At 37.7% G+C, this 26,773-nt stretch overlaps 1 protein-coding gene across 3 annotated transcripts in view; it reads left to right on the top strand.

Moving 5' to 3' along the window:
* VAV3 (vav guanine nucleotide exchange factor 3) overlaps window positions 1–26,773 on the top strand; it is a 162,470-nt gene that overhangs the window by 120,817 nt on the left and 14,880 nt on the right. For all 3 annotated transcript variants that reach the window (XM_084527441.1, XM_084527440.1, XM_084527442.1), the window contains exons 20-24: window positions 9,193–9,329; window positions 17,271–17,336; window positions 21,324–21,358; window positions 22,728–22,844; window positions 23,513–23,600. In XM_084527441.1, the coding sequence (XP_084383567.1) occupies window positions 9,193–9,329; window positions 17,271–17,336; window positions 21,324–21,358; window positions 22,728–22,844; window positions 23,513–23,600 (443 nt within the window). The remainder of the gene's footprint in view (window positions 1–9,192; window positions 9,330–17,270; window positions 17,337–21,323; window positions 21,359–22,727; window positions 22,845–23,512; window positions 23,601–26,773) is intronic.

Below are 26,773 nucleotides of genomic sequence, written 5' to 3'. Positions count from 1 at the left end.
TTGCAAAGTTGGCTCTTGTTCTCCAGCCTTTTTCTTCTGACTCCTTGCCACAGGATTATCTGTGGGCCTGCAGAAGACAGTATGAAAAATCAGCTTGAGGTAATTATTTCTCCAAAGTCATGGATTATTACTATTTTTTTTTCCAAGATTTGTCCATTTTTTTCAGAGGCTTTTGCTGCACACAGTCTCCTTCTGCCCGGGCACACCTTCATAGCTCGTCTGTAGTATCTGCCCAGTGAAAGTTGTTCGCTCCTCAGGGCATAAACTTGTTGGAACAAATACACCTTTTAGAATGCCCTACCTGTCTTTGGGACCACATTAAAAGACATGGTAGTTAACTATGGCTAATCTTCATACCTTGTACCTTTATATAAAGCAGCACCTTACTTACCACTATTTTAAATTCATATGATAAAACTCTGGTTTGCTCAGTTTTTAAGAAAATAACGAGGATTCTTAATTTTGAAGCAGTATTATTTTTAAAATTCATATTCCCGATTCACTCAGTAGATTACATTAAAATAAAATGTCATTTATTTGTCAACAGAAGCAAAACCAGTGTATTTTTGAAACCTGATTATTCTTTGTTGATTCACATAACAATATTTTAACACTAGGGCATTTCTAATGCTTGTTCAGAGTGCTGGGATAGTTTTCAGTCTAGACAATTCCAAAATCCCTTACTCTGCCAAAGATACCTGCTTACATCACTGGAAGTAAGGACCAGTTGCCTGCAGAAGTTTTTGAAAAAAACAGGAGAGATTATACAAAACATTTGTTTGAAAGAAGGCATGCCATGAAACAGAAAAGTGTTTCAGTGAAAGAAAAGTAGTTTTCAGTCCAGTTTATCACAAAATAAACATGATTGTGACCCTTGTAAAGTTAGTGACCTTCCTAGCTCTCTGCCCCTTTCTTTCAGTGCAGTCTTTTCAAAACTGTCTTTTTGGAAAGGATAAACTGCAGGCATCAAAGTTTTAAATAGTAAATGCAAATTTCTGGGTATAAATAATAAGCTGTGAAGGGCACAACCAGGTCTTCCAGAGCAGTGCACTGAAGTTTTCAGTGTCAAGCTTGAAGTACAACTGGAGTTTAGTGGAGAGGTCTCGTGTACTGGTGATGTTTGAAAATGGGATTCTTCATTGCTGCAGTTACACAGGGATGTACGAGACCTAAGTGTGCGTGTCTGTCAAGGAATAAGGCGAAGCAAAGCATTAAGTTCAGCCTGGACTTGGCAGCCCCTACTGAGGGAGGAGTATCCATTGCAGTGAATGTCAATGCACCCGTGCTGCTGATGTTCCTAATGCTGCTCTCAGTGTCAGCATTAAAAAGAGCTATCCTTAAATATCTTTGCTGAAAAAAACCCACTACCAAAACCACTAGCTAACTAGCGCTGTTGTTCAGAGCGAGGGAAGATGTCTCTGTGCATTGTTCTTAAACCAAACTACTTCAATCTTAAATACTTCTACACAGATTTTTTTTTTTTTTTTTTTTTTTTTTTTTTACAAGTTGCACAGTTTCAATAATTCAATCATGTAACTTGAATAACACAGCTAGCCTCATTCCTTTTCCATGGAGGGAAATCTTGCTATGATCTGCAGTGTAACTCCAAGTTTTGTGTGGGTTTTCTCTGGAAATGGAGCTACAGCTGCTTACCAGGAGAATTCTTGCTGCTGCTCAGGTCTACAAAACCCAAAGAAGCAAAAGGACTTCCGAAGCTGTAGTATTTTTCTGTTTCTGATAACAAGTTGTTGATCAGACTGTTAGCAGACAGATTTTTTCCTCCCACACAGCATCATTTTAATTGATGGTTGACCATTTTTGCAGAGGTCTTTGCCAAGAATACAGCTTACATACACAGCGTTAAAGAGGAATGGTGGAAAAAGTCTTTGAATAATTACAGGAAAGGAGATTTGATGAGCAGTAAAGGACTGGAGAGAAATCTTGAGCTGAGGAAGAAAATTTGTTGAGACCAGGTTAGAGAGCTTTGATCTCTTTGGTAGTTCTGTTTGTCCTGTGGGATGGCAGTCCTATCTCCTAAATCTCCTGTCTTGAAGTGAAAGAGAAATATGAACGTGGTTTGGAGTGTGTTACAAATTCGTCATCTGAATCATGAGGCAGTGAAGATTTCCTCCATCTCTGCTAGGGAGTTCTCTGTGGAAGGGAGTTCTGGCTGGGCTGCATAAGCAGAAATTTAAACAGTTGAGCAAGGCTCATGGCAACCATGAATTTTTTAAGAATCAGCCTTCTGAAGTCTTCTGTTTTAAATTTGAGTGAAACAGCAAAACCATTGTTTGTGGTTAGTCATGTAAAAAACACGGAGTCTGTACTGAATGTTACTCAAAGACAAACTTGTACTCAGAAGACAAGCAGAAGTGAAACATTAAAAGCTGTCTTGGGTACCCCCAACGTTTCAGTCATCTTGCCTGGATGTAAGATTTATGTGCAACATCTAAAATTAGAACTTTAATTATGATGACATTCAAAAATAATGACTTAAGATGGGGAGAATAATAAGTTCAATTAAATTATCTTTTGAGGTATGTCTGTGTACTTATTCACTGAATTAATTTTGTCCAACAGTAATTATTTAAATTATTGCCTCTCTGAAAAGGGCACTTTAAAGACTGCGCTGGCATGTTCCATGTTCTGCCAGTTCTGTAACTGGGCAGAAGTCACTCAGCCTAAAAGTAAAAAAGCAAACAAACAAACAAACAAAAAAACCAACTGCAGCTATTGTCTTTCATGTCTTCAGCAGACAGTCCTGCAAGCTGCGTGGTGGTGTTGCTGTACTTGGGTCTTCTCCCCAGCTACGAAGTCTTTCTGGAAAGCTTTTCCCTTTGGCAGTAGCTGTATAATGCTGTTGACTTCCCCGGTTGCAGAAGTAGATGCCACTGATAAGGAATTAAGAAGCAGTTCTCTTGATAAAATGCAAGAGAAAAATGCTTTTAATTCTGCAAGGCAGTCATTAGGAACAGGGATTTGAAGCAATGATTGACCCAAAGCTAGAAGGGCTGATTTGAAGAACGTACAGAGGACTTTGTTTTTATGTACTCCATGCTCAGAGTAGAACATCTCTCTAATTAGCTTTTCATAATAGTAGTGTTGAACCAAGATGTTGCCAAGAAAGATAGTAAAGGTTTGTTTTTTTGTATGTGTATAAAATCAACAAATTGTCATGGATGCTCAGTGTGTAAGTCTAACTCTGTCCACCTGCTCTTCACACTCCTGTCCCTAAGAACCCATCTATTTTCCTCTCTAAGTGATTTTTTAAGCTCCTTATTACTTTATTATCTGCAGTTATGCTTGATCTGAAATCTTCACAGCCTAACTTGACTGACTGCAGTATAAATGCTAATTTTGGATTCCTTTGCTTTTACTTAAATGTGGGGTTTACTTTGCCTGTCAGTCTTCGGTTTGTGCTGTTAATACATTTGCTACACTGTGGGTCACTGTTCAGATATTTAATCTGATGACACAACGAGGTGCTGCCATGAGTTGCTTTGCCCTTATTTCCTTGTTGAAGGGTGAAGGTGGCTGGAGATGTGTCTGCTCTGAGAACTGAGACAGTATTTCTTCTTGTCTTTGCTATGGGAGGCTTATCAATCACAGGATGTCAGTCTGCTCCTTGTCCTTGATGCACTGCCTGTTTTTCTTTTCTTTTTTTTTTTTTTTTTTTTTTTTCCAGCTATAAAAATAAGTAACAAAGGTTTGGAACAAGTTCCGAGTTTCCAAATAGACACCTAGCATGCTCTTTTGGGGAAAGAAAGAACAGAATCAGTGAGACTTCATGTCATTTCCTGTAAGAAAGGCAGCTCTCTTTGTGTTGAGGTTCTGCAGACATCAAGACGTGGCCCTGGCAGATGGTCTGAAATTCTTTCAAATTCAAAGCTTCTTGAAGTCAGGAGGCTTCCTTCAATTATGTTAGTGGCTTTTGGATCAGCTTATAAATACTTGGGAACTGGGATGCATTTTTCCTAGAGAAAAACCAAGTCTTTCTTCCTTCAAGACTCACGTTAACTCGGAGTGCATGTTCGGTGCAGATAAAGCTGCTTTATGCCTTTATGCTCCCAGTACATAGTGTATCCACCAATTCACCCTTGTATCCTGGTCTCCCATCCTCTGTCATTATTCTGTATATTAAAATGATTCCTGCCCAAAGTAGAAACCACGTTCTGCATTGTTTGGAAATAACAGATGCTGGCATCAATTCTGACAGATAGAGGTTATTGTAGGGCATACATTATGCATGTTGTTGGTTAAAAAAAAAAAAAAAAAAAAAAAAGCGTTTTGAAATCTGCACGAAACTCTGAGGGTCATTCAGTGCCTGTCATAAATGGAGAGCTGCTGTAAGGGATGTAAGTAGTTTATATGAAACGATGAGCACATACATAATGGGTATCCTAACTTACTCTGTGCTGCTCCAGTTCTGAAATGTAACCTTCCGTGACTCTGGGTGCCATCCAGAGGGACCTGCACAGGCTTGAGCGGTGGGCCTGTGCCAACCTCCTGAACTTCAACAAGGCCAAGTGCAAGTCCTCCACTTGGGGCAATCCCAAACACAAATCCAGGCTGGGAGGAGCATGGACTGAGCAGCTCTGAGGGGAGGTCTCGGAGGTGCTGGTTGATGAGAAGCACACCGTGAGCCGGCTATGGGTGCTTGCAGCCCAGAAAGCCACCTGCATCCTGGGCTGCATCCAGAGCAGCGTGGCCAGCAGGGTGAGCGTGGGGATTGTCTCGCTCTGCTCTGCTCTCGTGAGACCCCACCTGGAGCCCAGTGTTCAGCTCCGGGGTCCCCAGCACAAGGATGTGGGCCCGTTACAGTGAGCTCATCCAGCGGAGGCCATGAGGATGATGAGAGGGCTGGGGCACCTCTCCTGTGAGGTCCCTTCCAACCCCAACCCGTAGCTGTAAGATTAAAACACTCAAAGGTGTGGTGTGTTTTATGAAAGGTGTTATTTTTCTATAATGCAGCTAAACTAGTACTTATTTAACTCCTACTCTAGCATGCTTTCTGCTTTTCTCACAAGGTTTGCTTCAGATAATCAGTTTGCTTAGATCTGTGACCCACAGCTTGGCTATGAAGACTTTTCTAGGAATCTTGAGGTTTTTCTGCTTTTCAAGTGAAGCAAGATTTAGGAATTTATTTATAGAATAACTGGGCCAGTTTGCTCCTTGATTTGAAGGTCAGAAACTGCAAAGCTGGTTTAGCATCTTAAAATTAGGCAGGAAGCTTCCTGACAGAAGCTTTCAGTTATGTGGAAATGTGACGTCGTGGAAATCAATGAGATTTTGGTTGGAATGTTATCTGCTTTTAAACATAATCGTGAAAAAAAAATAACTTTTTGCCAGATATTTTTCCAGAAGTTTTCTGGAGTTGTCAGATACACTTGATACTGCAGCTATGTACATCATGATGGCAGTCTCTAATGTTAATTGCATTTTACATTCTAGTCTTCGTTTATTTGTGATATTTGTGATAAATTTGTGGTTACACTCAAAGCAGTTCTGTAACATGCCACTTTTTCCCGTCTGTGTTGTTTTCCAGCAGGTACTCAGGTTTGTTAACAAGTATATTTGTGATGAATCCATGTGCAAATTAAGAAAATAACCTCCAGAATATTTTTTTTGTCTATCTTGATTTTGTCTGAGCTTCAGTCAAACACTTGATATAGAGGCTCAGAGGAATTGATCTGTTACGAGAGGAGGCTAGAAACCTGGCTCATTTAGACTAGCAGAATGAAAGTTAGCAGGGGTGTGATTGCTGTCTGTAACAAATGTAGACAGGGAAAAGAAGTATTCAGCCTGTACCCACTAGGTGAAATGGATCTAAGTTGGCCATGAACTGATTTATGTCGGACGGCAGAAAGTGCTGAAATGGAAGTTTTGAAATGAACAGCAGCAACAAACAAATTAGTTTTAGGATAAGCTTGCTAAACAGATAAAATTGAATGAGCTGGTTGCTCTGGTAAGAATGGATGGGATTAGATCCATCACACCTCTCTGTACGGTAATTAACATTGCTGTAGGATTTCACAGAATTAAGCATATTGAATTATATGCAAGTATTCTAGGCATAGTATATTCGAACATGATTAATTCTTCATTATATCTTAAATACTTCTGCTAGTTCACACCTTGCATTTTTCCAAATTCTATTGGCCTGGTTTTCAGAGATGCCAAAAATCATAATTACCAGTGAAATACCGGTAAATAAAAATTACAAGTAATTTTACGCATTTATGATTAACTTAATTTCAGAAATGTATTGTCTTAAAGGAAAATAAACCACTGCAAACAACAGGATTTGCACTGAAAAATGTATGAGAATTTCTTCATTCTCACCTGAGATTAATACAAAGGTGGCGTTTTACGTATGCTGTTTCTGTACATTAGGAATGTGATAAACTAAATCACCTGATACAGCGTTTCATAAAGCAAATAATGCTTTGGTAGGTTTGGTTAGACTTCCATGTCTGTCTGTAAGATGAGGGCACGCTCGCAGCTAATCATGTATGCAGAGCTATCATCTGTATTGTGATGAGGGAGTTTTCCTGCATTAGGATGAAGTTGTCAGCTTTGAGTCGCTGCTTGCATGCAGCGTTGCTTTCGTTTGCCACACAATAGGTGCAGTGTTCCTTGATGCTCGGTCAGAATTGCAAAGCGTGACAGCGTTAAGCTGAGAAATAAAGCAAGGCCTGGTATTTACCTAAGTAGAATAATGGCCTGGTGGTAATTAGGTGCCCATTTTGGGTATGCCAGTAACCTGAAGAAATAGTAAAAGTTATGATGTAATTTGGGTTGAGTAATGTAGGAACTGGTATTATTTCGCTTAATGTTTCATCAGCACTTTGGGAGTATTATTTATTCTTAACTACAGAGTAGTAATTATTGAACGTGATTTCTTTCATGTTTCATACAATTTAGAGGAGATCACGCAAGAGATGACAAATAATTGTGCTTCTTGCCACCTGAATTGCAGTAATGATCTTGCAGCACAATTAGGTCTTTTCCAGACGGACCAATCCTTTCTGTTAGCAGTTAGTCACTAACTTGGTCTCCTATGACAGGACGACCTGCTTCGTAGATGAGGGAAGGGGAGGTTGTTTAAATGGGTTTTAGTAGAGCATTTCACGCTTTTCCATGGTATTTTTTCTGGGGAAATTGTCTGCTTGTAGCTTGCACAGGTGACCAGTTTGCTGGGTGAAGAACTGGCTGGATCTCTGGAGTGGGCCCTCGGTGTGTTTGTGGGCAGCACCACGTGGGGTGGGATTGTCGATCTGCTCGAGGCTTTGCGGAGGGATCTGGATAGGTGGGATCAATGGGCTGAGTCCAACCACATCACACTCGAGAAGGTGAAGTGCCAGTTCTGCTTTTGGGTCGTAACCCCATGCAGTGGTACAGGCTTGGGGAAGAGTGGCTGGAAAGTTGCCCAGCAGAAAAGGACCTGGGGGAGCTGGTTGACAGCCAACTGAGCGTAAGCCAGCAGTGTGCCCAGGTGGCCAACACACCTATGGCATCCTGGCCTGCATCAGGAATAGCGTGGCCAACAGGACCTTGGGAGGTGATGATCCTCTTGATTGCAGCACTGGTGAGACCACAGGTGGAGATTGTGTTCTGTTTTGGGTCTCAAGTTGCAACAGGAGAGGTTTAGATTGAACATGAGGAAGAAATCCTCTTGGAGAAGGGTGGTCATGGCTGGGATGGGCTGCCCAGAGAAGTGAGGGAGTCACTGTCCACGGAGGTATTTTAGAGATGTGTGTGTGGCACTAAGGGACATGGTTTAGTGATGGGACGTGGTAGGTCAGGTTGGTGGCTGGACTTGATGTTGAAAGTCAAACCCAGGTGACCCTGATTGCATTACTTTCCAATAAGAAACTGTTTAAACAGGGCTGCCCAGTGACCTTGACTTTGTGTGCCTTCACTCTTATTTGTACTATTAGTATACATTCTTACACAATCTTTCTTAACTAAGAAAGCTTGAGGTTAAGATTATAAATGGATATGCCCACTTAATTATAGTAATCTTGAAAATTCAATTTGGAAGGAAATTATTACACAAAGTATAATTTAAAGGTAGAGGGAGAGTGATCAACAGTAGACCTGTTCAACTGAAATGATGCTTTCCTTGGTAATATAAAGACTGGAAAAAATGCTATCATAACATCTTTTAAGTCTTCGCTATGTTTCTTATGGAGCTGGCACTTCTTCACTTGATTTCAAGTATTCGTGTAATATCACAGGACAGTGTTTCACTGCAATACACTAGCTGTCCATAATGCTTTAAGTATTTTTGTAAAAGTGCAGTTATAGTTATAAGAACATGGAGTTAGAGTACCCACAATATTCTCTTCCTGCTGAATTCTCCCTCCCCCTTATTTCATATCTACTGGGGAGGGCTCTTGAACTAAGTCAGAAACAATGACTTAATTATAGAGGTAGTGAGAATAATCTTTGAGTGAAATATTTTGTTTCTCTAGGAGTGGATATGAAACCTTTGTTATGGATGTGCACCCTTTAAATACAGAAATAAATGTGGTTCAGCTGTCTAAATGCAGCTGGTATTCATTTAGAAGTAGTAGTGTGCAACCAGAGTTCTTGTCTTGAAAATGAAACATGAAATTGATCTAAGCTTCACTACATGTAACCCAAAATATTGTCAAAAAATGAAGGAATGTCAGCCTTATTCTCTTGAACATGTTCACTAGAGCAGTGGGCTCTTCGGTAATATTGATCTAAAAGCTATGAAATTGTCCATATTGGTGTTTTTAATACCTGTTCATCACAATTCTTTGCTGAAAATTACAGAGATAACATTGAGATTTGAACCTTACATAGATCCAGGGATCTCTGCACTTATAAAAGGAAGAGGAGGGAAAGCAATGGAGGAGGAGGCTCTTCTAGGAAGAGTCTTCGTGAAAATGAAACAAACTTTGCCCTAAGAAGAAGGAAGGACAAATTACTTTTTTTCTTGCCCTTCTTTTTTTTTTTTTTTTTTAACAATTTTTAAATAAAAAAGTGAGGTGGTATGTGATCGTATACTTTCATGAGGTAATAATCAGGTGAAAGAAATAGTCTGCCTTTGTGCCATAGTCAGATACCTATTATCTTTTGGATGCTTTTATGATCTTCGTACTTCATAAATTGTTGCTAACTAAAATATATTTGTTTTTTGTTTGTTTATTTTTGTTTCAGGTTTACCAAAAATGCAAGTAATTCGAAACTACAATGGAATACCACAACCAGCGCCACAAGATGGTCCACCGTTGCATATCCAGATTGGGGACACTATTGAACTTATTACTGGCGATGCACATAGCTTATTTTGGCAGGTACTGTATGGTTTACCAAATAGTCATTAGTCCCAGATAACAAATGTGTTGATATTTTGCTTTTGTAACTTCCTTTTTTTCTTGAACAAGGAAAATCTGATTTGTTTTAACCAAAATAAATATCTAATACAGCTGTTCTTACTTTTGAAGTACCAGCAGTACCTATATTGTGTAAAGCTTGAATGTTGCAGCTTAGAGTAAAACTTGTAGTGAGTAAATCTGCAAGACCAGGACATAGGTAGCAATCCTTCTATTGAAATTATTGGAGATAAGGAGAGTGTTTGACACATAAATGGCAAAGTCCTATGTATTTTCACTCATTGCTTCTCTGGCATGGCAGAACTCGAATTTGTATTGGCAAAACTCAGTTACAGGTAGTAGATTTATAGGGGAGAGAAATTGCTCTGCAAAACAGAACCACACCTAAGCATCCTGATTACCTCTCAAGTCATTTGAGGGTAGTTTTTATGTACAGAGGACAAGTATAATCTATTGACGGCAACATCAGTTACCCTGATAGAAATTGAGTATCACATAATACATATCACTACTGTTAATTAAATTTATTTTTAGTTGAGCACTATAAAGGAGAATTAAAAATGCTGGAAGGTTTACTTACTTTAAAGATAGATGTACGAAAATGTCTCATTTTCTTTTTTTTTTTTTTTTTATACTGGAATCCTGCATACTACTGATGTTATTGGATTATAGATTATTGGATTGAAAATAGAGCAAAATAGAAGAATATTCAGGGTATTAATAGAACAATAACAGGGAAGCATCAGCTGTCTTCAATTGTTGTAGATGTTTGATTTTTTTTGTTTGATTTTATTTTTTCTTTATGGCTATATTAAATTAATAAATGTAGTTGTAACAGCTTGGTCTGTAACATGAATTAAGACACAATTGTATTTTCCTGGCTTCAGTGAGGATGATCTTCTCCAAACTACTCAGGACAGAACCAGTGAACTCTGTTCCTATACTTCTGGGTGATTCCGAATAACTTTTAACCTGGGGAGGTCATAACCAATAGAATTGCCTTATCTATTAAATGATACGTAAACAATAGTAAAAGAAAAAAAAAATTGCTATGTAGTAGACCATTGATATTTCACATTGTGAAAAATAACTTTTGTCAAATGTTGGTAGTCAGATTTCTGCCTATATGGATTTATATTTAGGGCTTTGTTCTTCAATTCTGATTCAGAGAAGTTCTTAAGCATGCTCTTGATTTGGGATCAATTGACCAAGTAGATTATCAGACTAATACATTTCATACAACCAAAATTATTGTGACCTTGTGGGACCAATTCTATTGTTATGTCCATATCCATCCATACATCAACTCAATCTACTGGAATTATCGTCAATGTTATTTGTACCTATCATGTTAAATAATTTAGCTACAATCAAATTGTGTTCAGCTAGCAGAAACTATAAAGTGGGCGAGGCTTTTTCCTCAGAAGCCTTAGTAACAGGTTTGAATCTTAGTAAAAATTCTCCTGTTCAGTAGAATCACTCAGGAAATCTTTTCCTCAACAAGCGGTCTTGTCACAGGCTGCTCAATAAGGGTTTTCATAAGACTTGTGACAACATCTGTATTTTAAAATGCATGTTAAGAAAACTTCAAAACATATTTTTATGCAAATCTAAATTTTATTCAAGAGGTGTTTTAGAATAACTTGTAGCTGACCTGCAAAACAGTAATATAGGAATGGATTTTTAAGCGCACCATTGCTCATTTTAGAAATTCAAATTCTTGTAATAGAGAAGTATTTGTGGTTTAATTTTTTCATTCTTTACAGTATAGCAAACACCCCAAGTTATTAAGCAATACTTACCTTAAACTGCAGCTGGAAAGCAATACTATCAAATGTGTTTTGACAGATATCAAAATTCTGTGAAGTTAATGTTTGCATGAATGACTGTATAGCAGTTACTGTGGTAATTCTGCAGTCAGTCAAGGCCATACACAAACATGAATCTTCCTGTTGCACAGCCTGGAAAACAGAAGCAGGATTTTTTTCTATGATGGCCTTCTCAGAGACCATCTGACCGATCAAAGAGACAATAAGATGGTTGGGGGGTATATTTCTGTATTCTGTGCATTTGCTTTCTGCCTCCCCACTAGTATCATTCAAACCTGAGCTTTCTTTGAAGAGAAGGTGCAAGGGGATTGCTGCTATCACAAGTAATCTTACTGTTCTCAGTAAACACTTGTGTAGAAAAAGGATGGTCCTGTGCTGATCCTCTTGTATCCCATTTTGCATGACTGCTTTTCTTTCCTGTCAAGGTTCAGAACTGGAAGAGCCATGCTCTTTGCCTAGGTGTTGCTTGTTTATCCTCACTTACAGAATGAAATTAAAAATAAAAAAGGGGTGGGGGAGATCGAGAGTGGGTGGGTGGAGGGAAATTTTGACATTTTAAACGGAAATTTCAGACCCTTAACCAAAGCACTACTAGGTGCTTCAGCTGCAATAGTGTACCTTTTGACGTAGTCTTGTTTTTATTGTGGACATGAGCATTTCTCTCCTCTCCAGAGTTTGCTCTGAGTAAACTGGTAGCTGCTTAACCTGAGGGCAGGCTTTTAGGGATGCCCCGATGCCTGCCATAAGATATAACGTAATTCTAGCTTTGCTGGTTTCCACTGTAATTACCCACCATCCTCAGGCAGTCGTCGTTCTGAAGTATGCCAAAAGAGTACAGGTAATTCCTGAGCTGATTCTTGCCATTCTCAAAACCAGCTTTTCTTTAATGCAAATTAAACCCATATCAAGTAATTGCTAATACAGATGTCCTTCCTAATGCTTCAGTAGTTAGTAGTCCTGCTGTAAACATCCAGAAGACATTAAGTATGTTGTAAATACACTTATGATATAAAACTGGAAATTGTGTTTGAGAGAGAATTAATTTTTCTATGTTGCAATGTAATGACAGCCCGCTGGGACAATGGAAAATGATGCTGCTATGTGAAAAAAGTCAGAATGTGGAGAGGAACTAGCATGAGCTCTTTATCTTTTCCATATGAATATGGAGCATAATTCTCATTTGGGAAGATATTTGCAGAAAACTAGGAGTTACTGTGTGATTGCTGCTAAAAGAGTGAAATATGAATCTGATGTCTTTGCTCAAAGTAGTTTTCTCAAGCTAAACTGACAATATTCATTTTAAGGCTTTTCAGATAGTCAGGTGATGTACCCCAAAACACGAGGGGTGTTGGCTTCGATAAAGTATTTTAAAGGCTCAATGTGTAGCAGATAGAAGGAGGTAAGCTTTCTAATCCTGAAAGGGCATGCTTTGAGACGGAGCAGCTTAGAGCTAGCTAACAGCAACTGTTCTGCCCAGAGAGCATGCAGAACAAAACTTGGTTTTGCTGGGAAAGGAGCAGGTCTGGAATATGGTTCCTACTCAAACATGTTAAAATGTTGCATTTGTGGATATTTTTTTTTTGGGGGGAAGAGCAAAACAAACAAACAAGGGAAGTAAGGACTGGAAGTTGAGAGAGAACATAGACTTCAGCTTCTTCAGTCTGAGGTGGGAGCTAAGTAGGAGGGAAAGAGGAAGAGCTTGAAGCACTTCTTTGCTCAGATGAAACGATGATAGAATATAAGGGCCTTAATTTATACATCAGAAAACTTCTCTTAAATTGTTCCTAAGTCTTCCCCGAGCTCCTGAGTAGATGCGCTGTGTGTCTGGTTTTTCCTTTATTTGCAATTTTTGTCTGTTCAGAGAATTTCTCATAAATGAGCCGAACTTGGATGGATGTTTTTAAGCATTCTCTAGAATTGTGCTGCTTTGCCTTGAATTTAAATGAAAGGAATTCAATAGAGGGCTACCCTGAATTAGGTCTGAAAACTGCTTTTATCCTGGTTTCGTGTTTTCCATGTAATGCTGATGCTGGTTCAAAATGTTTTTAAAGGGATAGATTTTTAATTACTTTCATTTAAAATACCAATAATTTTTGAGTTCCTAATATATATATAGAATCTGTATATTGCTAGACTATATTGGAAAAGTGAGTGATTTTACTGTGCAGCTTTGTAGGCTGTAGCAGTTCATTAATAGGAGATGATGTTAATAATTTCACATTGTGGTATCATAGCTGTATATTGGGTAAAGATTTTCAGTGTATGTTACAATGCCCCTTGTTTGGTAGGCAGTTTAAAACCCTTATCTTGAAGGGTCTCTTTGAAAAGTCTCTTTCTCATATTAATGGTAGTCAGTATTTCTTACTGAACATACTTCTCTGCCTGTTGCATGTATAGCATGTAATCTGAATACAGACAGCATTCATGTGGTTCTTACAACATGCTTACCTGTAGCCATGATGCTTATGATACACACAAATGAACTGGTATTGAACTCACAGGTACCCAATGTCTTCTGAAATGCTGGGGAGGCAGCACTGTAGAAGTGCTCTCTGAAAGTGAAAACTGGGCTCTTTTCTTTCAGTTTGTGATTTTTCCATCCAACTCATGTCTTTCTTCACCAGATTCTTTGCAGTAACCAAAAAAAAAAAAAAAAGGGGGGGGGCTAAGGACACAATAATTAATAATTTTTTAGGTGTCCTGGAATGCTAGCTCTGTGCAAGCCCACTGAAGTTGCTGCACGTTGCATAGCTAAATAGCAGGGAGGAGTCTGCAAATAGCAGAAGTGTCATTTGACTTGGGAATGTCTCTGCCATTAACACAGGCACAAGAGCAGCGAGGCAGCCTCTAGTCATGCTGAGCGTGTCATTGGAAGAAATGGACTGAAGGGCTTCATTGGCCCTTATATATATAAATATATATGAATACAAGTATCCACATGCACACATATACTGTTACATTCTATTTATGTTTTAATATATATATATATTAAAAACAGTTCTGTCCAGTCAGTTGCTTTTGCTTTTATGATGACCCTAAGTCTTTACAGTGAGTGTTCAAAGGAAATGAAATGCTTACTCATCAAACGGTAAGCAATTAGCAAGCAGGAAACGTAAACTAGAAAGAAGTGATTAGTAGAAGTGAAGCATGGTGGCATGATGCTGTTAATCATGAGCAGTTGATGGATAGATCTTAAATTTTAAAACCATCATCTGACAAGTCAGTTTCTTGTCTGAATGACACCAAGCCTTGATGAGTTTAGCTAGGATTTCTGAAGGTAAATAAATTAACCTACTATCCGAAGAACATTACCAAATGACTTATATCAGTTCATTATCTGCAGAACATTTTCCAGTGAGCACTTTCCTTGAGCAATGTGTGATAAATCAAAGCCTGTTCTGTTTTAGGGGTTGGTTTTGTTTAACTAGCAAAGACATCTGAAGTTATCCAATGTAAAGCTTTTCCTCAGAAGGCAAAGCCTTTCTTGGGGTTCTCTCAGCATTTATTACATTTGTGGTACTGTTCAAAATGTAAGGGCAGAGTTTTGTACCAGTTGTAGTACTTGGGGAATTGGTGTCCCAGTGGTGGTAGTGATGTTTTGTATGAGGAGAGAGTCTGTCCACATGATGACTTCTGCTTTCACTTTGGGTTTGGTATACGTCCATGGAATGCATGCTACGCTTACAGCCTCTCCTTGCCCAACAAAATGGCACACATTTAGACACAAAATGTCCCACAGCATCTTCTGACAAGTGGGAGTATTTCTTAATGCTCTACCTTTCATGTTAGTTTGTCCACTGATGATAGTTTCTTGCCACTTTTCATTTCAATGAATGCTCTCTTAGGTGTGTCAAGTGAATCTTCACGATTCATTTTCTGCTGCAAGTGTGGTTGACTTGCTACCTGCAGGATACTTAATGAAAGTGTGCATACGTGTTAAAATGTTCTCCAGCCTATGGATTACAGCTCAGTTGCTTTATTCTGAGTGTGTCTATATTGTAACATCTGCATTGTGATGATAATGATTTAATGTGTGGAGCACAGCTGATCTCATGATTTTTGCAGCTTTGCTGGATTTTTTAAGCTGTGATTCATGGCACTGTGTGCTCATAACAGCAGCTAAACCAGGTAGTATAATGCTGGCTCTGCATCTTAACTGTCTCGTGGTTGGGTCTTTATGTGCTGCAGTTCATTTAGTGGCTGCAATGTGGCTTTTCTGTTCCCCCCCAACCTTCTACCTGAGGGCACGAAACAGCTATGTTCTTGTTGCAGTGTGGTGCAGATTGAAGCGTTTAAGTGCCTGCAAGCTAAAATGAGCTTTCATTCTAGACTTGTGGGTGGACAAAAAAAAAAAAAAAATCTGGAGGAGAAAGTATCCAGACTGTATTTCTGATTTGAAGGATGTGGCACTTCGATCATGTCCATGGTGTTGCAAACACTATTGAACATCTGAAAAGATGTCCCTTCTTGCACTGTCAGAACATAGTGGAGATCTCTGTCCCTGAGCTCATCAGATTTTGATCTTTGGCTGTTTTCTAGATGTGGACATACATTGCAAGACGTCATCTATTTCAGCTTCTTTCACCTTATATAAATGATTCATATATTTAACAATGGTGTGTGGGCACATACAAACTTATTGTTTAATTGTGCTGCTTAGAATGCCTTTTCTCATTAATACATTTTTTCTAGTGGCTGGCTGTGTTGACTTTGATGTCACTGTTCAGATGAGATTAGTATGGTAAATAGGGATCATTAAGATGGGAGACTGTCGGAGGTATGTAAGTCAAACCTGTAATTCAGAGGTATTCACACCGGGGGGTAAATACAGTATAAGGATGCCAATTCAGGCAGACAGAAGGAAAGTGTTTCTGAAGCATTTTTCCCCTGAAACTTTGTGGTGCAGGTATGTGGTCAAAATAATAAATGTTGCTTTCAAGATTACATTGCTAACAAAATACTTGCTCTTATTGCAAAGTGCTGATAGTATGTTGCATCAGCATATTAAACTTAATGGAGCTTAAGCATTTATGTGCTCTCTAAAATCTGTTAAATGACAACATTTATTTGCCAAAATGCAACTTTTGATGCCTTCATTTTAGATACCTGTTTGGAAACTTTAGCCATGTGTTCTATGCTGCTCTGAGTGATCTGGTTGGCATGGTCAGAGCAGAATGTTTGCTAGCACTAGAAAGGTGTGGTTTCCTTTTTTCTTTTTTTTTTTTTTTTTTTTTTTTTTTTTTTTTTTTTTTTTTTTTTTCCTTTTTCTGTTCTGACTGGCTGAGAAAGCTCTTCAGGAAGGCTTGGTGATGAATTTAGAGCTGCATGGGCATGGCTCTGTAATGATCAGGTCACATTTGGCACTGAGTAGCCCAGAGGAAACTGGTGGTCCTGCAACTTTGATGGAACCCAAGGGGTACCCCAAGGGCTCAGTTCAGGCCTTGGTGAATTGAACACACTGCTGCAGCTCGTCTCCCAGCTGCGTGCCCACATCAACAATGTTTCTGTGGCTATGGCACAGACAGTAAATCCTGACTTCTGTTGGTGTTCTTGTGCCCACACAATTTCCAGTGATTTGTATAATTTAGGGAAAATCTTAACTGTAGAATTTGGTGATTAATTATTAGCTCTAAGTTCCTATTGGAGTTGGCATGATTTCCTGGGTGCTGCAACCGTTACTGCATGGTGGTGCTGGCTGGGGGTTCTGTGGTGTTGTAGTGTGGCAGCTCTTGCTAGAGTGAGGCCAGCTCAGGTGGAAGTGGTTTGAAAGGAGGTAATTGGAATCACCTTTAGTGAAGACTTCAGATACTGCAGACATTAACAGGACTGGGAATTACAACATAGGCTTGGGGTACACCTTGTGTTTTATTTCCCAGAACTCTCATCTATGTCATCTATAATTACTACTTAATTGCATATTTTTTAAAAAATACCATTGAGTAACTCTTTATTAGAGTAGCATTTTTATTCTGAGGGTTCTCTTTGGTAAACTCTTATGGTCCTAAACTGCTGTGCATGTATTATTTATTATTAATTGCCATAATGTCTCAAAAATGGGATTTTCTTTTTCTAGGGCAGAAATCTAACAACAGGAGAGCTTGGCTTCTTCCCAAGTGATGCAGTAAAGCCTAGCCCATGTGTAAGTACAGTTGTTCATTTCCGTTTGTCAATTTATAGGACATTTTCCTAGTTCATACCAGCACTTTATTAGTCTTACCTTACCAAAATCCTATTATTTCTAGTTCCTTTGTGTTTTTGTGGCATTCTATATTGCTTAAAATATAGCATTGTAGTACTTTAATTTACTGGATTTAAGTTGCACATGTTAAGAAAACATGTTTCAGAGGTAGGTTTAACTTTTGGGATTATTAATAAATTGAATTGTCTAAAGAGTTTCCAGAATATAGAACATTTTATGTGCAAGTATACTTTCTTCCTTCCCCCACAGCAAGGTGAGAATGCTATGGTTCTAATCTATTACCCAGTCACTTTGGGTTAGAGAGAGAGATTACACTGAGTAGTGAGCTTAAAAACACATGGAACTAAAATAAAACTTTGAATTCAGAGTATGTGATAAATCTCATCTCTGCACATTCTTACCTGCCTTTATTTAACTCAATGATTTTCTTAAGAAAAATGCAAGATAAAAAAAAAATAAATTAACAATGTGTGCTCATGATTTTTGTGTACAGATGTGATGACTGCAGTAAAAGGCTGCGTGCTTGGTCCTTCGTTCTGTCCTCTGTGATGATGTGCATCAGATCACTGTTTGTCCTTTTATTGAGATAGTTCATGTAAACCCATAACAACAGTGACAAATTATATTCCTCACTTTGCTGTGACAGCTTTAACTTTTTAACTTGATTCACAACAGTTTGACTTATTAATGGAATTACTTTCATTACAGCAGTCAAGATGCCACTTAATCATTTATAAGTAGATGGAACCAGCTGTTACTGACTACATTTTGATATGCCTTTAAGGCTTACATTATCCTGTAGTTTCTCAAACAAATACATGATCCTAAAGAATAAACACGTTGTTATATCTTGAGACATCTCGACTGTATATTTTGAGAGTTTTGTTTGAAGGATGGCACAGAATTTCTGTAAGCACAAGGTATGCTAGATTGAGTGACAGAACAGCTCTGTGATGATGATGAAAATGTTACGAGCTTAGCTTCCTTCTCCAGATACCTTGCTTATTATAAAATTGTGGTTTTCTTGTGCCCTGGTGTCACCACAAGTGCTGCTGGACACAGGCAATACATGCTGTGGATTGGCTTTGGGTTCCTGAAGCCACACAGTCAGTCATACCTTAGCATTGCTGACAGCAACTGCAGCAACATTTCAGGAACCAGCACTATACTTTAAAGCAGAGGAAGTGGGATATCCAGACGTATGAAAAATGCTGTTTGGGGGTGTTGTGAAGGTTGTGTTCCAGTGATAAAACTTGCTGCGAAGTTGAGAAATAAACTATTAAAAGGAGTATTGAAAATAATACAATTTTACAGAGTGAATAAATATTATTCATGAAATGTTACCAACCGATGTCGTGATCAGACCAAAAAGAAAAATTGATGCTTCACCACTGTTAACCTGGAAGGATGAAATATAAACATGTTGTTATGACAAATGACGCAGTTAAAGATACTGAAGCATCGATCAGGTTTTTTAACATGCTATAACTTTTACTATTATTATTAAGTCTAACAGTCTTTACAACCAGCTGATATAAAAATGCCCAGAAACAGCATAAAATACATATTTCAAAATACTTTAGGAATGAATATTGAATGAAAAACTGCTGAGCTCCAGAATATCTATATTCCAGACTTTTCACAGATGTACCTATAAACAATTTCTTCCTGTTTGCCGTAAATAGTATATGTCATTAGATATTTTCTACACTAAAAGAGTAATGTCTGGTCCTTCCTAGCTTTCCTACAGTTTCCTCATTTCTCTTGAGGCATTGTGTACATATAGCACAATGTGAGCCAAGAGCTTCAGGAATAATATTTGATTTTAGTCTATTTCTTGACAGTGAACAAGGGTTGTTGTATATCTTGGTCTATTGAAAATAAATGAAAAGGACTAATCATCTGTGGTTTAACTGCTCTGAAGCATGGCCTTAAAACCATCTTCAAATTTGTATGTTCTTTCCAACATAGCAGGGATACTTGACACATGAAGGATGTTTGTTTTTAAACTATTTTTTTCTGCTGCTGTTGATAATGTGTTAATTCGTCTTACGGGGGATAATGCAAATCATTCGTAGTGCATTTTTTCTGTAGATGAAATTTATTATTTGAGATATCTTGCAACATGTAAAGAGTCTGTAAATGCCCCCTTGGCTTTGAAATACCCCCATTTGATTGCTTCATTAAAACATTTCTCATGGAAATTCTTTCTCAGGATGTTTGTAGGGTGTTACTTTTTTACTGAAGTCTCACCATTAGAGGCAGAAATGCTTTAGTAACCCCATCAGTAGTTGTGGCAATATCTAGTGCCATTGCTGCTGGCAGTGGTAGGACCTAGCTGTTAGGCCCTCACATGTCCGAGGGGTTTGCATAGCACCAGCACTACAGCACTGCTGGTTGAGGGCCCTTTGCCTGTGCTGGTAGGGAGTAATGTATTTCTGTCTCTTGTTCCCCTTTTCTCCCAAGAACTAGACTAATGTAGGAACTGTTTTAACACCTGGATAGATGTACTGCTGTGCAAACTTGAGCATGTGGCCATGCTTTTTTATCGCAAAGAACTTCAATCTGTTCCATATTAGTACCTGTCTTCTTATTTAAATAAAATGTACATTTGGGACTGTCCTGTGTAATTGACAATTTTATCATAGACATCTTGGATGGAGAGGCATTCGAGTAAGTGGTTATATCTTCGTTTGCTTGCTGCCTTTGGACAGTTGCTGCTGTAACTGCAGAATAGTGCTTAAACATGCAGTGGTATGTAGGGTTTGTTTTTTTTTTCACTTTAAGGTCAGGTCTAGTGACCTCATGGAAAAGACTTGGTTGATACCCGAGGTCATCTGTATATAGCTACATGTTATTCAGCATACAAGCTAGTGGGAGTTATAATTAATTTAAACTTCAAGTATTTTGTATTATTGGGCCTGTGTAGTACTGTCTTCCTGAGTTAATCTGTATTTGGAAGTCTCTGATGAATACAGTCTGTATATCATTAAAAATTGTAAGAAGAATGATACTGTAATTTTTACCTTCTTAGGTTCCAGAAAATAATAGAACGTTTATTGGTTTTACTGGGGGGAAAAAAAGCACAACTACTTATTTCAGAATACATGACAGTAGGTTATACGTCTGCAAAATGTGTGCTAAGCTTCCACTAAAATAAATTTTTCAACACCTTGCAAGTTTCTCACAAATTATTTTAGAGAAGGATAATGCTGATGTATCAGGCAACAGTGGGGAGATGGTCAAGATAAGATAAAATGCTGAGTTTTGTGAGGACTGCTATATTGTGCTTTTTGCATGTATTAAAATTATCTAAACATTCTTATATATGTATATAACATCCATTTTACAAACTGATTATAGTTCACTTCATTTTAAAAATTTAATTCCATAGTGCAAGAGTAAAACAAAGTACGAAGGTATGAATGAAGTCATAGAATACAATCCATGTATTAGTGTTACCTCTCTGAGATTATGTACTATGTTTCCTAGTAGACAGTCTTTCTAGGGCTCACGTAATCTTGGAAACACGGAGTGAAATCTGTATATGTTAATGTATATTTGTTGCAAATTTTAAAGTATTTTTCGACAATGTACCATGAGGCTATTGTAAGTACTAATTTTAATATAGGCTTTGTCAAAAGAAAAAGTATGACAGTTCTGTTAACAAATGAACATAAAAACAGTAAAAAAAAAAAAAAAAAAAAAAAAAAAAAGGTTAAAATATTCTGTGGTATTCCAGAGGAGTACAGAATATTTAATTTTTAAGTTTCTTAAAATGAAAAAAGAATTCCAGACTAATTAGATTGTCCATTTCTGTTCTCTTGTTTTATGTGAATAAAGTATTAGATCAATACTGTTTAATTTATGTGCTGAATAGAAAAAAAACATCTTGATCTCCATTCTCTTGTATTTCCTCTGTCTTAGGTTCCTAAACCGGTAGACTATTCGTCACAGCTGTGGTGAGTCGTTGTCTAATCTTATAAGAAGCATCTCTTTGACAAAAGTGGTCATAGAAAGATAATTGCTTATTACAAATTAATTTACGAAAGCAGCACCATGCATTGCCTAAAAGTGTTTCTGATGTAATAATGTGCTTAATGATTTTGATATTTTGTTTACAAGTTTGTAGCCTTAGTCCCAAAGGACTGAAATGGAATTGTAAGAGATGGTTTTAATATGAAGCATGCAAGTACATCTTACATGCTAAGGAACTAAAGAGAAGGATTAACGTTAAATACATTTGGTCTTGTGAATAATTCTGCTTTTCCTTAAAAACAAACATGCATGTCTAAGCAGTGTAAGAGGACACTGTATCAGATCTACAATTACTGCTGGTCTGGGGTATATGTAGTGTTGTGAATGATCTCTTTACTGGAATTCAGCCCGCTGCCAGAATAGATACATGTACATGCTGATTCTGAGAGAACAGATTAATCATCACTTGTGTTCTTTGACTGGTTTTATAGTTGATCATTTAGAGATGAATTCTGAGTTCCTCTAGCTTGCCTAAAGTGAAATCAGAATCAGATGAAAACATTGATTTTTCACAACAAGCCAAATGGAATGTTTAACATCTCAAATTTTGTATTTGTAATTCAATTCTAACACTTGCTGTGTTTCTAATTGGGCATCACTGTGATCAGTCTTGGTTTTCTAAGATTTTGTAAAACTTAGCTGAAAAATTACTTCAGGCTGCAAAAGTCCTGTATTGTGTGATAAACTTCAAAATGCATTCTTCCTGGTGTGTTTGATAAAATAACTTCAAGATCTTTTTTAACTGATACTGATATATTAGCAGGAAATTTTTCAGAGCAGTGGTCTCTGACATTGACTGCTTTTAGATTATTTTCTAAAATGGTAAAATCAGCATTGTTTTCCTGTAAGGTAGGTCATTTTCCCCCTCTTCAGTTACCAGCTTAGCCTCTAGTTTTGCAGTGTCTACAGACAGCCTCTTATGAAGTCCCTCCCAAACTGGCAAGGCGTGGAGCAAGGGCACAAATCTACTTATGTAGTCAGACTGCAGAATCGGTGACTTATTTGTCTTCCCTTCTGTGGTGATTTTACCCTGCTGGACAGCTGAACTCCACCACACTGCTCTGTCACTCCCCCTCCTCAAAGAAAAAGACCTTTTCTAACTAAGGATTTCCCCACCGCCATTGCATAGCTTCTTTGCACTTCATTGGAAGTCCTGGAATTAGCATTCAATCCCAATTGATGTGTTTGTAGATCACCATCTCATGCAGAATATCGTGACTCTGCACTGCATGTTTGGTAGCTATCTTTGCACCTTCAGGAGGACTCAGACAATTTTACTTTTCTGTGTTGCAGGTTTGCAGGAGCAATGGAAAGGTTACAAGCAGAGAGTGAACTTATTAACAGAGTAAACAGCACTTACCTGGTGCGGCACAGAACCAAAGAGTCGGGAGAATATGCGATTAGTATTAAGTAAGTGGGATAAGGTCTACAGAAAGTTTTTCTGTTTTCATTTATGTTTAAATAACTCAATATTTGAAATTGATAAGGAAAGAAATAAAGTTTTTCAATTTATATGACCATACACTATCTTTAAGAGTCAATTTAGGAAAACTGAATTTGCTGACAAATGCATGGACTTAAAGTAAGAAGTAGTAGTTTTATAATGTTAGTATAGCAAACAGGTATACAAAAATGATGGTATAATATGTTGGGTAAAATTAAGCTAGTGTTTGTAGTGTGGTAAGATCTGCTTCTTTTAAGCAATTGTCTTCAGTAGGAATTTGTTAAAACTCTGCATTTCAGAAAAACATGTTCATAAAATTCTATGGACAGAAGTTATCACGAAGGTCTTGTTTGCTTCCATATTGATTATCAGCATGAATTTAAAAGCAAGCAAAATGTGGGAATTCCAGATTAGAACAATTAGTTGCAACTTCTTTTCTGAATATAGATTACCTCTTCAGCTGTACTTTAATAAATATATTTGGTTAATTAGATGTCAACTTTGTTTTGGCACGGATATACATTTTGTCCCAAGAATTTATTTGTATAGTGTTACTGGGGCAGGCCCTCAGGTAACTATTGATTGCCTCTGATTAAAAACACATTTATATTCATAAGTTATTCATTGCCCACAGGTACAATAACGAAGTGAAACACATCAAGATTTTAACAAGAGATGGCTTTTTCCACATTGCAGAAAATAGAAAATTTAAAAATTTAATGGTAAGCATTGATTAGGTTTTTAACAAGGTGTGATTTCTGTGTAACTTGATGTTAAAGTGTCTGCTGCTTTGGTCTGTAGAATTGCAGAAGGTTGTGAGAGTGGTGAGAGTGAGAGATTTGAATCATGTCCTGCAAATAGTTTTTTTTTTTTTTTAGCTGTTTATGTTTTAAACTTTAAGTGATGCTGACAAGTGCTTAATATTATGTATTTAGGGCTGGCTTGTGTACCTTGCAGTGGTGTATGGATGAGAGGAGGAATTTGAATCCCATACATCAGCCCACTATAGCATTATGATAAATATTGAAAGCAGAATTTGATATTTTTGAATATGTTTATATAACAATGATCCTCAGAAGTAGTTAGGTGAAGGCTCCTTGCCCCCACCTCCCTATGTGTCCAGAGGAGCAGAACGATGCCTACTGATGTGTGAGTTCAGAGGGAGAAGGACAGAAGTTGGAGCTGTGTCAGAGAGCCCAGAAAAACTTGTGAGAGCTAATCTTCCTGGTCATGGTACACCAGAGAAAGAGTAAAGAAGTGTATCTGGAGAATGAGGCTGTCTAAACTGCTGATAGCTTAGAAATTCATTTTGGAATAGTCATCTGGGGTCAGTACCAACTAGTCTAAATTCCAGCAATGTGTGGCTGCTTATTCACTGTAAGCTTATTCACTATATTATGTTTAGTCCAATCAGTTAGTTTGCACTTATACTGCAGCCTTCCTGCATGTATATCCAAATTCTCTAAAGCAGTAAAGTAAAATGAAAGACGGTGCAACCTAAGAGCAGGGGGACAAGCTTTAAAACTAGGAGGTCTTAGAAATTATTTTGTTTGAATCACTGACACTGTAAAACAAGAACAGTCTACAAGTGGTTTATAAAAAGAGGGCAAATCTATGTTTTGCGTGACCCCGATTCAAATAAGTGCCCATTAGAATGAAAAGAATATAAAATTCCTGATGAAAAATGCACCAACCTGTTTCCACAATCTGATATCATTTGGCACTTAAAATCCAGGAAGTGTTTAGTGTTAGGGCTGTGGATGCTAGGGGCCTACCACTGTTTACAACAAAGAAATGGTGGGATTTCTCAAATGCATGAAGGAGGTAGCTACTTTGTCTACAAACACTGTAAATAATTGCCTGGAAACTGATGAAAATATATGACCACACTAAAATCTTGACAAAGCACGTGAGCTGGAGTTGTCCTCCTGGATAACTGCTTCTGACGACGCTGTTTTATGCAGTGATGGAGATTTCAAAATAGAACTGAAGGATCAGAAGTAAGTACAGTACGCAACCCCCTGGTAAAATGGCAACAAAAAGAACGTGCATTCCATCAGAGATTTGAGAGGACAAAGTAAACTTGTAGTGTTTACACTGGAGGCCTTCAGGCCTCATTGCTACCTGTTCAGCCTTACTAACATTCAATTAGGAAAAAGTAATTTCATAACTCAGTTTTAGGATATTATAAAGGATGCCCTTGAGAGTTAAATTGACAAGTGATAGTGTAAGTACTGTTTGTGTATGCTGTGGAACCATCTACTTTGTCCTGGATAGATGCAAGAGGAAAAAGTAATCATGGCAAAAGTAGTTTGAGTAGAATTGGGAGCGGAAGAGACACAAGCCAGCAGGCATGGAAACCATGGAAAGCCATGGAAGCCATGGATTTGCAGTGACAGAACTCTGTATTGCTTTGGAAAAAATGAAGCAGAACAGCTCTTGCTTGTAGTTTTCATAGTACATTTGAAAAACTTTCATGGGAGTAATTAAAATATGCCGAGAGTGTAAAGCACACCTAAGGACATACAGTGAAAAGTCAGCTCAGAGGCTGGTGTGTGGATTACAGGGGTGTGACAAACTTCTTAGAAGCTTGTCCACAAAGGTAGGGGCTGTGGCTACTTACCTGTTTGTAAGTTTGCTACTTTAATTTGTGTAATGAGTGTGTAAGACACCAGTTGTTTCTTGACTGTTGCTAGTGTTAAAAGGAAAGGTTTTAAAAGCAACTGAATCATCAAGACCCGAATTTATTCTCAATTTTAAATTATTTTATGTACTTTGCCAATTAATAGAATCTGTCTAGTTGATATTCTTGCTATCTTTCCCAGTCCACATAATTCTCAAACTTGTGGTGCAAAAAAGGTAATAAAATAAGTTTCATACTAACTGTTTTTCCATTTATCTGGAAATCTTAACGTAAGTGCTGCTTCTTACAAATCACCCTCTTCGTTGCCTTGGTAATTTCAATGTCTTTCGTACCTGGTGTTAAGTGAAAGAAAATTTGGTTGCTGACATTGTGGCTTGCCTGCTATGCTAATGTCAAAGTAACAAAGCGCAAACCGTTCTTATTCTCCTGGCCTTCCTGCTTACTTGTAGTGTCTGGCAGTCTGATTATGAACTGTTTAAAGCAGGTGTAGATTTTACTTAGCTTTAGACTGTTTTAGAAGCATTTCCAGAGATATACAACAGCTCACAGCATGGGAAGCAAAATGTTCCAGAGTTCAGTTCAGAAGCCTCAGTCTGTTATCACAAACATATGATTTAGGCAGTAATCTTGGACTAAATCATTTGGGAGTAATTTTGTTGGCTGCAATTAATATATTGCTGAACTGATGTGGGTTATTTATTTAGTTTTTTTTTTTTTTTTTTTTTGAACTATAAGGAATTGATTGAATACAGTACAATTTCCTTATTTTGACCCAAGTTTGGCTTGGTCAACTCTTGATTTTAGAAATCTAAACGTAAGAATGGAATGATTGAGGGAGTTAGTGGTAGGAGTGAAGGGTTTGCAGTAAATACACGGCTTTGCGATTGCATTTCTGAAGAGTGAAATCTCACAGTTGAAGTAACATTAATCAAATTAATTATGTTTGCTTATAATTGTCTGGTACTTCTAATCTTATTCCAGGCTCCTAGTACAAACTGTATGATATTGTCATTATTAGAACTGATTCAAATCTAAGCCAGTGACAGGGGTTGAAGGTTGCAAAGAAAGAACATGAGTTGTCAGTATTTTGATGTGTGCTGCCTTCTTTAGAATAGAAACTTAAGTAATTTATCTCCTTGGTTACATAAACTATGTGATCCAATTCAATGTGTATATGAAGAAATGTGGAAGTTTTTGGATTGGGCCCAAGGAAAATGTGAAATGCTGTGTTTTTTTATTATTTTTTTTAAT

This window comes from Aythya ferina, assembly GCF_964211825.1.
Source record: "Aythya ferina genome assembly, chromosome: 8".
Lineage (NCBI taxonomy): Eukaryota > Metazoa > Chordata > Aves > Anseriformes > Anatidae > Aythya > Aythya ferina.
The sequence above is the reverse complement of the archived record's forward strand: the minus strand, read 5'-3'. Positions and strand labels throughout refer to the sequence as shown.